The sequence below is a fragment of the Carlito syrichta genome, unplaced genomic scaffold (assembly GCF_000164805.1).
Source record: "Carlito syrichta isolate Samal-C Ts95f unplaced genomic scaffold, Tarsius_syrichta-2.0.1 Scaffold303358, whole genome shotgun sequence".
Taxonomy (NCBI): Eukaryota; Metazoa; Chordata; class Mammalia; order Primates; family Tarsiidae; genus Carlito; species Carlito syrichta.
The window spans coordinates 323,535-333,185 of NW_007247454.1; the positions used below are offsets into that span (position 1 = coordinate 323,535).

Below are 9,651 nucleotides of genomic sequence, written 5' to 3' on the forward strand. Positions count from 1 at the left end.
GGGGTCCGGGAGGAGAGGGCTGGGTGGTGGGACAAGACAGGGCCTGGCTAAGAGGAACAGACAAGCCGCCCCGAGAATGGGACCAGCTGTGACTCGTCCGTGCAGGAGGGCTGGGCGGCTTGAGTCGGGAATAGTCGACGGGGAGGCCCCCTAGCGGGTGACTTCGGGGCGGCCGAGTGGGGAGTGATGTAGTGAGGGAGCTAATGGAGGTTCCCCCAGGCACCCTAGCCGCCCCCGCCCACGGGAGCTGTCCGGAAGGCGAGCTCGCGGGCCTGACGCCCCATCTCTTGCAGGCTGCGACAGCGACCACTGGGGACCCCACTGCAGCAACCGGTGCCAGTGCCAGAACGGCGCCCTGTGCAACCCCATCACGGGCGCCTGCGTCTGCGCCGCTGGCTTCCGCGGGTGGCGCTGCGAGGAGCTCTGCGCGCCCGGCACCCACGGCAAGGGCTGCCAGCTGCCGTGCCAGTGCCGCCACGGCGCCAGCTGCGACCCCCGCACCGGCCAGTGCCTCTGCGCGCCCGGCTACACCGGCGTCTAGTGAGTAGGGCGAGGTCTGGAGGCGGGACGGTACCTGAAGGGGTGGGGCCAGGACCGGGCCGGCAGGGGCGGGGATGGGACGTTGGGGCTGGAGAGAGGCAGAGCCAGGATGGGCGGAGTGGGGCCTGAGAGACGGATGGGGTCAGGGCCGGGGCCTGGAGGACTTGGCCTGGAGGGGCGGCATCTGGTGTTGGGGTCAAGATGGGGAGGGGCCTGTGTGGACGAGGTCTGTCCAGCCATCATCACAGCTACCTGCCCTGCCCTGGGCTCCTCGCTGGTGGGCTGGGTGGTGGACCAGGAGGGCCGGGAGTTCTGACTGAAGTCTCCGAGGTCTGACCCCAAGTCTTGCAGAGTCCAGCCGAGGCATCACCCACACAGGTCTCAGATCTCTGCTATCCAGGCCCTGGGTGCCCCCACCTTCCTGAGAAGGTGCACAGTGGGTGCCCCCACAACCAGAGAAGCACTCTACTCCTCCTGGGAGGCCCCTCCTCACAGAGTTGGCCAGAGCCTGGAATCCTGTTCTGACCTGAATCCACGTGCTGCTGCTCTCCTCCCCCCCACCGGTTCCAAGCCCTGTGGACAAAGAAAGGGAGGGCGGTGGGTAGACACCATGTGCAGATTTGGAGGGTCACTGTGTCTCAGACCCCAAGCAACCCCTCACCCCGGCTGCCTGGAGAGTCGTCTTGCCAGGGGCCCTTCAAGGCTGCTTCCTGGAGACCCCTCAGAGGCAGGACTGAAAGTCTCCCAACCCTTGGATGGTCCTGTGGCCTCTCCAACTGCCTGGATCCTCCTGGAGCAGCCAGGACTGACCACAGATGCCCTTGATTGAGGGTGTTCCCTGCCCCGATGTCTGGTGGCTCCCAGGACCTGAATGCCGAAGGCCCTAGGCCAGGACCCCGTGCTTACCCACTCCCACACCTGGACAGCGCCCAGTCCCTGCCTGTGAGCCTGTCATGGTAGATGGGAGCCTTACCAAGCCCAGAAGGACAAGTTTCAGATCCCCGCCTCCTCTACATCTAGGCAGACTCCTGAAGGCAGGTCCATGGCCATTTCCAGGGCCTTTGCTCTTGCCATTACTTTTACCTAGTGTCCACTTCTTCCTGTTTTCTTGGTGAAATGAACTTCACCTTCAAGGCCCAAAGCCTTCCTCAGCCTCCTCTCAGAACACTCACCTTTCCACTAAGAACACTAAGGCCGTTCCACAGCACCGGCCCAAGCATGGAATTAGAACACATTCCAGGTTGTTCTGCCTGAGCCCTGCTCCACTGTGCCCAGTGCAATTCTCCGACATGGACTGCTCATCCCTAGGGAGCTGGGGAGCAGGCACTGGCTGCCCCAGGCCCCAACGCCTGACCTAAATGCTGCCACGTCTAACGCCTTTGCTTGTCCATGCAGCTGTGAGGAGCTGTGCCCGCCCGGGAGCCATGGCGCCCACTGTGAGCTGCGCTGCCCCTGCCAGAATGGGGGCACCTGCCACCACATCACTGGCGAGTGTGCCTGCCCCCCAGGCTGGACGGTAGGGGGGTGCAGGGGCTGGGGCCTGTAGAGGGTAGGTGGGCCATGAGGCCTGGGGACCTGTAGGGGGTAAGTGGGCAACAGAGTCTGGAGGCCTGTACAGGATAGATAGACCAAGCATCCCTTGCTCACAATCCTGAAAGGCTAGGTTCCTTCCTCATCCTCAATGCCCTCCTTTGTATGCATGGCACAGGGCATTGCTAGATACTGTCCATGGTGCTATGGACACGGTCCCAGGGCTCCCATCCCAGAGTGCTGTGTGGCTTGAAACCAGTTGCTCAGCCCTTCTAAGCCTGTGGTCCTTGTGTACAGAGGAGCTGAGTTCTCATAAGATGGGCTCTGTCTTTGGCACAGGCACAACATACGCTGCCCAGGCTCTCGCTGACGTGGCCAAAGGGGCTGGGAAGGAGAAGGAGAAGAGACAGTAGGTGTGCGTCACCTAAGCTCCTGTAACTTCACCTCACTCCTGAGAAACAGCCTGGCCTAGGGCAGGTCCCTTCCCCTCTCTGAGCCTCAGTTACCTCTTCTGAGAAAGGAAGGTCTTGACAAAGCAGGAGGTTCCACTCTTAAAGTGGGGGGGGGAGCTGTCGGAACATAATTCTTGCCCAGAACCTCAACACAGAGACCAATGTGGGAAGGCAGATGTGTCCCAATGGTCAGGCTCCTGCCTTACCCCCAGCCAGGAACTCCACAGAAGGATTTTTCCAGATGAGACCTGCAGGCAGTGCCTGCTGCCTCACTGTTGCCTGGGAGACTGTTAGAACTAGAGATCCAAGTCCCTGGGGTGGCTGATGGGGCCTTGGAACCACCTCCCACTCCTCTTGTTAATGGGGGTGCTGGTCTCCCAACTCCCGACTGCCAAGCCTTAGTGTCTGTCTGTCCACCCATCTGTCTCTTCTGAGAGGAAAAGGGGACTGCCACACCCTCAGCCTCTCCCATACCTGCCCACGTGTCCACCCCTGCCCTGTGTCCACACCTGCCATGTGTCCATGACTGCCCATGTGTCCATACCTGCCTGCGCATCCACATCTGCTGCATGTCTATACCTGTCCACGTGTCCACACCTGCCATGTGTCCATGCCTGCCCATGTGTCCATACTTACCCACATGTCCTACACTGGCCATGTGTACATGCCTGCCCACATGCCCACACCTATCTGTATCTCACACCTGCCCATGTATGCACACCTGCTCACCTGTCCCATACCTGCCCATGTGACCTAGTGTCTCCACATCTGCCTGTGTGTCCACGCCTGCCCACATCTCCACACCTGACCACATGCCCACCTCTGCCCCTTGTCCTGCACCTGCCTTCATCTTCACACCTGCTCACATGTTCACACCTGCCCATGTCTTGCACCTGCCTGCATCTTGCACCTGCCCATGTTTCTACAGCTGACTACATGTCTATACTTGCCCGCATGTCCTACACCTACCTGCATCTTCACACCTGCCCTCATGTCCACACCTGCCTGCGTCTCACACCCGCCCATATGTCCATACCTGCCTGCATCTCACACCTGCCCACGAGTCCACACCTGCCTGCATCTCACACCTGCCCAAATGTCCACATCTGCCTGTGTCTCACACCTGCCCATGTGTGTACACCTACTCACATCCTCACACCTGCTCACATGTCCACACCTGCCCATGTCTCATACCTGCCCATGTGTCCACACCTGCACACGTGTCCCACACCTGTCCCTGTCTCTACACCTGCCCACATCCCTCACGCCCACATGTCTGTCTCTGGAAAGGTCCTCTTTCCTCAGCCAGCTTCTGAAAATGCACACCCAGGGCGTCCTGAGACTCTGGGCAGCACAGAGGTTGGACCAGGATGTGGACACAGACAGGCTGCAGGTGGCCCTGTTTCTGAGGCCTGTGGACACTGCTGGAGGTTGACAGGAGTGTTTCCTCCTTACACTGAGAAACTTGTTCCTCAAAAGACAGGACACTCAGCAGAAGCCTATGAGCTTGGGGACTTTATGCTTCTGGTTCATTGTAGACAGCTGTGTTTCTATTCTTCATTTAACTTGCAGATTCGTGTGAATTGTTAATGTCCAGTGCTTGCAGGTCACAGGACAGTTACCTGGCTCTGTCCGATGCTCCTCCCAGGGTTGGGGTAGAGGGCAGGATTCTGGAGAGAAGCCCCCACCATGGCACCTTCCCCACCCATGTTCCTACTGGCTATTGACTTCAGTCACATGCTCCTCCCTCAGAAACAAGAAGATCACTCATGCACATCTCCTGACTCCCCAGAAGCCTGGCCTCATGGGACTAGAAGGGAGCTGTCCAGGCTTTGGCCTTGGCGTTTGTCAGCTCTGGGGATGCCTGCAGGAGCCCGCCTGTGTGTGCATGTGTATGCATATGATGTGTGTGCATATGAGTGTGTATGTGCATGTGAGTGTTTGTGCAAGTGAGTGCATCTGAATGTGTATGTGTGTGTATGGTATCTATGAGTGTCTGAGTGTGTCAGTGTGCGTGTGTCAGTGTGTGTCTGTGTCTGAGTGTGTGAGCATGTGTGTGGGTGTGTGTATGCATCTGTGTGTGAGTGTGCATGTGTGGCATCTGTGAGCATGTCTGAGTGTGAGCATGTTCGTGTGTAAGTACATGTGTATGGTCTGTGAGTGTCTGAGTGTGTGAATGTGTGTGAGAGTGTATGCGGTGATGCCTGTGTGTGGGTCAATGTATGTGTGTGTGAGAGCAAGTGTGTGTGAAGTATGTAAGCATGTCTGAGTGTGTGAGTATGTGATGTCTGAGTGTGTGAGTATGTGGAGTCTGAGTGTGAGTGTGAGTGTGTGTGTGTGTGATGTCTGTGAGCATGCATGTGTATGTATGCTGAGTGTGTGTGTGTGCATACATGTTTGGTGTCTGTGAGCAAGTGTGTACCTGCATATATTTGTGGTGTCTGTGAGTTTGTGAGCATGTGAGTGTGTGCATGCATGTGAGTGTGGTATCTGTGAGCGTGTATTTGTGTGAGTGTGTGTGTATGTGTGTGTGGTGTCTGTGAGTGTGAGAGTGCATGCCCCTAGTCCAGCCCAGCCCTGGAATACAGTAGGCCTCCACTGAGTGTGTTCTGTACAACTGACTGTAAGCCGGCCCATCTCCATCTCCGAGGAGAGAAACAGGCCCACAAGAGGACAGGCTGGTCCTGGGACCATGGCAGTGCTGCCTCTGGGAGCCTGAGGCCTCAGGACAGCCCCTGAGGAGCCCACCTGTGTGCCTCCCCACCTCTGTTCCAGGGAGCTGTGTGTGCCCAGCCCTGCCCACCGGGGATGTTTGGCCAGAACTGCAGCCAGGACTGCCCGTGCCACCATGGAGGGCAGTGCGACCATGTGACTGGACAGTGCCACTGCACCCCTGGCTACATGGGGGACAGGTAAAGGGAGGCCGGCCCCAGCCACGGTGCACACTGTTTATGTTTATGTTCATGTTTACAGCAGCCCTGTGGGACGACTTGGCATCCCTGCCAGCCTCCCAGAAAGTTGATCCTCCCCTGTGGGCCTCACTCGCCCTTTCTGGCCCTGGCCTGTGGAGCACCCCGGCCCAGTGGCCCTGCCTAGGCCCTGGAAGTGTAAGCTTATGGGGAGCAGGAGCACCCACACCACCCTCTCTCTGTACTGGTGGAGGACACCGGCTTCCTCAGGGGCAAGTGGGGTCATGCACACATGTCCACAGTGGAGACATGGGTCCTCCCAGGAGGTGAGTGGGGTCATCTACACATGTCCACAGTGGAGGGCACAGGATCCCCCAGGAGGTGAGTGAGGTTGTGTACACGTGGCCATGGTGGAGGGCACAGGCTCCTGGGAGGCGAGCGAGCTCATGCACACATGTCAGTGGTCTCTCCTGGACAACTTGACCACATGTCCATAATCTCTCATGGTCCACTTGAACTTTAGCTCTGATTTGGTTCCACCAAGAGGGACTGGTGTCCAATTGTGTCCTCCAGGGGTCCGGGCTGAGGGCAGGGGACGTGGCACTGATGTCAGTAGGTAGTTCCCAGATGCGTAACTGAGGAATTGGTGTGTGCACGCTGGCCACAGTTGCAGGAGGCCTCAGTGGTGACAGGGTGGGCACGGTGGGACAGGGAGGGGTGGCCCCAGCATGTGGTGAGTGGACTGGACACTCCCTGCCAGCCACATGGGTCACCCCAGCAGAGGGGGCCATGGAGAAGGCACCCACACCTTACCCGGCTTCCAACGGATCCACCCTGTGCTTCTGGCCCCTGGGTGCTACACCCCAGACACAACAAATCGAGAGTAAGTTTCGCCACTCTCTGCCCAGGGAACATTGGGAAGCAGGGGCAGAGGTTGAGCCAGCCGGCAGGTCCTTCTAATCTGACCGACATCACTGGGCTCCCCGGCTGTCATAGAGTCAGTCCGGGATCCCCAGTGCAGTCCAGAACAGAGATTGTCCCTGCCTGGGGTCCACGCCCCTCCAGCTTCCAGTTCTCTGAGCCAGGCCCAGCCTCTGTGAGCCAAACCCCCCAGAGCACGTGGGGTGTGGCGTCGGGGGTCCCAGCCTGGCCTGGAGGAAGGAGGGAAGCATTGTGCCCTTCCGTCCTCACCATCTCCCCGAGACAAGGAAAGGCTTGTGAGGGTCAGGGATCAGGGCCGGGAAGACCCCATACCATAGCAGCACAACTCTGTTGCAGTCCACTTTCCTGTTGTATGGATGGGGTCTCACTCTGGCCCAGGCTGGAGTGCAGGCTGCCATCATAGCTGGACCTCCGGGGCTCAGACAATCCTTCTGCCTCAGCCTCCCAAGGAGCTGGAGCACAGGCACCACCACGCCTGGCTAATGTAGCCTGCCACGGTCAGCAAGTGCACGTGGCCTGTTTTTGTTGGAGGCCAGCAGGCCCCAGGCTGCTGCAGGCTGGACTTAGCGCTGGCAGACCCCCCTTATCATACTCCCATGCTCACTGTAGGGACAAGCCAGACGGAGCGAGGTCATCCCAGACCTCTTTCCGTGTCAGAGCCCAGTCCCAGCCCTAGGCAGAGAGATCCCCAAGCCCAAAGCCCCCGACCAGCTTTGCTAACTGACTGTGGGAGAGGTCAAGAGGCCGGGAATGTCAGGGCTTCTCCCCCACACGGGCTCCTGGTGCTTAATATTTGTGAAATTGCGCCATCCAACCTGTTGGTGACAGCTGCACTCGCCCCATCATCACAACACATTAGAACCAAGGGGCACGATCGCACCAGCTCCCGGTAGGCAGAGCCGTGCAAATTAAACACGAGGCCTAACGAGGGCTTTGCAGCTCATTTTGTAATTTAATTGAGCAATGTATCTGCTTGTTAATGGCAATATCGGACACATTAGATTGATATGTTGCAAAGGAAGGATGTTTAAGTAGAAAACTAATTCCTGCTGTGATTACCCGGCTGTTCCAGGGCCCCTTGTTAGTGAGCTTTGTGTAAAACTCATCAGCAGTCGTGGCTTAATCTCTAAATAAATAAGTTGTTTAAATTGTGAGTAGGAGAAAAAGAGGCTGATTATGTAAATGGATTTGGCTGTCAGGGTTTCGTTTCCAAATGTGTCTTCTGAGGCTGTAGAGTTGGTTTCCCCAAAGTCAGAGCAGGTGGGGAGGTGCCTGTCGGAAGCTGGGGTCCAGGAGCCATGTAGCGTGCTGGCTGGGGAGAGTGGTGCTGTGGGGGGCCCTCAAGGACCAGGCAGGGAGGGGGTGCTGAGTGAAGGGGACTTGGGGACAGGTGGTAACACCTGCTGCTTCAGGGCAGGGCAGGCTCTGGGGCCTGGTGGCCGGAAGCCCCTCACCCCTGCCGACCCTGTTCTGCAGACCCCTCCCAGCCATAGGGACTTTGGAAGGGACTGGTAGTATCTTCCCACAAAGGGCTCCAGGCGAGACCCCAGCCACCTTCCTCTCTTGCCTGTCTCGGAGTCAGGCCAGTCACCCCAATAGACACCTGGTTCATCTGTCTGTAGAGAACACCTGGCTGCACCTGAGACCCCCAAGAACTGAGGAGTCAGGCGGCATATTTTAGAAAACATCTTTTTTTGCTTCCCCTGGCTGTGGTGGAAGCTGCCCAGGAACCCCAGGGAGTGCTGTGTGACCATCAGATGCAGCCCAGGCCCGGGGAGTGGAGGAGAGTGACCCTCGGACGCAGCTCCTTGTGTGCACTGTCCACATCTCAGGGCTCTTCCCTCTGACCATCTCATGCCAGGATTTCAGGCCAGAAGGTCAGCTGGGCTCTGCTGTAAGGATAGCAGAAACAGCATTAACAGCTGTAATAGTAATAACGCAGACGGCCGGCACCTGCACATCCTAATGTGCCCCTAAACCTTCCGACAGCCTGACAAAGCTTCACAAGGAGGAAGGAGGCCAGGGCTTTAGGGCAGGTCTCTGATGTGGGGACCCAGAGGCCTGTCTGAGTGTCCCTGGGCCCCGCCTCACCCTCCCAGGCCTACCCTCCCATGTCAGGACCCAGTCTGACATGCGGCTGTGACACTGCCTGGGTGGAGGAGGGGCTGCTGGTGGGCTGCAAGGGTCACAACCAACAGAGGGGCCACAACCCTGGTAGTGAGTCCAGTGGAGTACAGTCACTTCCAATGTGCCTGAAGGTCCAAGCACAGTCCGAGCTCACACAGGACGCCAGGGGCCATCCTCCTTGGGGGTGGGAGGGGAGGCTCAGCTCAGCCCTGAGAGGACCTCCCCAGAAAGGGAGAAGCCCCTGCTGTGGGACTCCCAGTCTGATGAGGGAGGATGGCTTCTCTGCAGCTCCACACTGGGGGAGGGCCGCCCCCTTCGAGCGTGAGTGCCCTGATGAAAGCCACGCGTGGCTGGACTGCCACAGCTGCCAGCCCAAGAGGTGTCTATCCTCAAAGGTGGGAAAACATTTTGAAACAGGCGTGTTTTGGGAAAGGCGTGTTCTGGGAAAGGCATTTTCTCAGGGAAGATGGAAAGTCCTGGAGGCGATGGGTGTGTGGGTACCCCGGGCTGGGCGCTTTGATGAATGGATCAGCTGTATCATGCGCTGTCTCATCCAGTAACGCTGTTGCAAGCACCTGAGACTGGACAATTTACAGACAACAGACACGCTCCAGGATTAGGAGCCTGGTCTTGGTGTCAGGTGAGAGCCTGGCCTCTACTCCCAAGATGGCGTCCCGAGCACCATGTCCCCACACAGGCCCCAGTGGCTCCCCCAAACCCCTATGAGATCAGGAGGCCATTCACAGGGCAGACCCCTCACATCACACCTCCTTGGCCGTGCCTCTTCATATGGGGTATTGACAAGCTTCAGGGGGACATAGACATTCAAGCCACAGCATGTCTTACCCCAGTTTAAAAAATGAAAAACATCCATAAGGCTTAGAGCCAATGAAATAGGATAAAACGCATTGGGTACTGAGGAGGCTTGGGAAGGGGAGACTCCCTGGGGGAACTCAGCCAGAAAGGCTTCCTGGAGGAAGGGTGGGGGGAGGAGGGCACCATGGAGGGTGCCAGGCTGGGAGACCATGGCCTCACTCCATGTGGTCCGCAGGTGCCAGGAGGAATGCCCCCTCGGGACCTTTGGCTTCCAGTGCTCGCAGCGCTGCGACTGCCACAACGGGGGCCGGTGCTCGCCTGCCACGGGTGCCTGC

At 58.3% G+C, this 9,651-nt stretch overlaps 1 protein-coding gene across 1 annotated transcript in view; it reads left to right on the forward strand.

Annotated features, from left to right (window-relative positions):
• MEGF11 (multiple EGF like domains 11) overlaps positions 1-9,651 on the forward strand; it is a 157,849-nt gene that overhangs the window by 109,971 nt on the left and 38,227 nt on the right. The window contains exons 5-8 of the mRNA XM_021712557.1: positions 294-540; positions 1,936-2,056; positions 5,298-5,434; positions 9,552-9,651. Coding sequence (XP_021568232.1) covers positions 294-540; positions 1,936-2,056; positions 5,298-5,434; positions 9,552-9,651 — 605 coding nt within the window. The remainder of the gene's footprint in view (positions 1-293; positions 541-1,935; positions 2,057-5,297; positions 5,435-9,551) is intronic.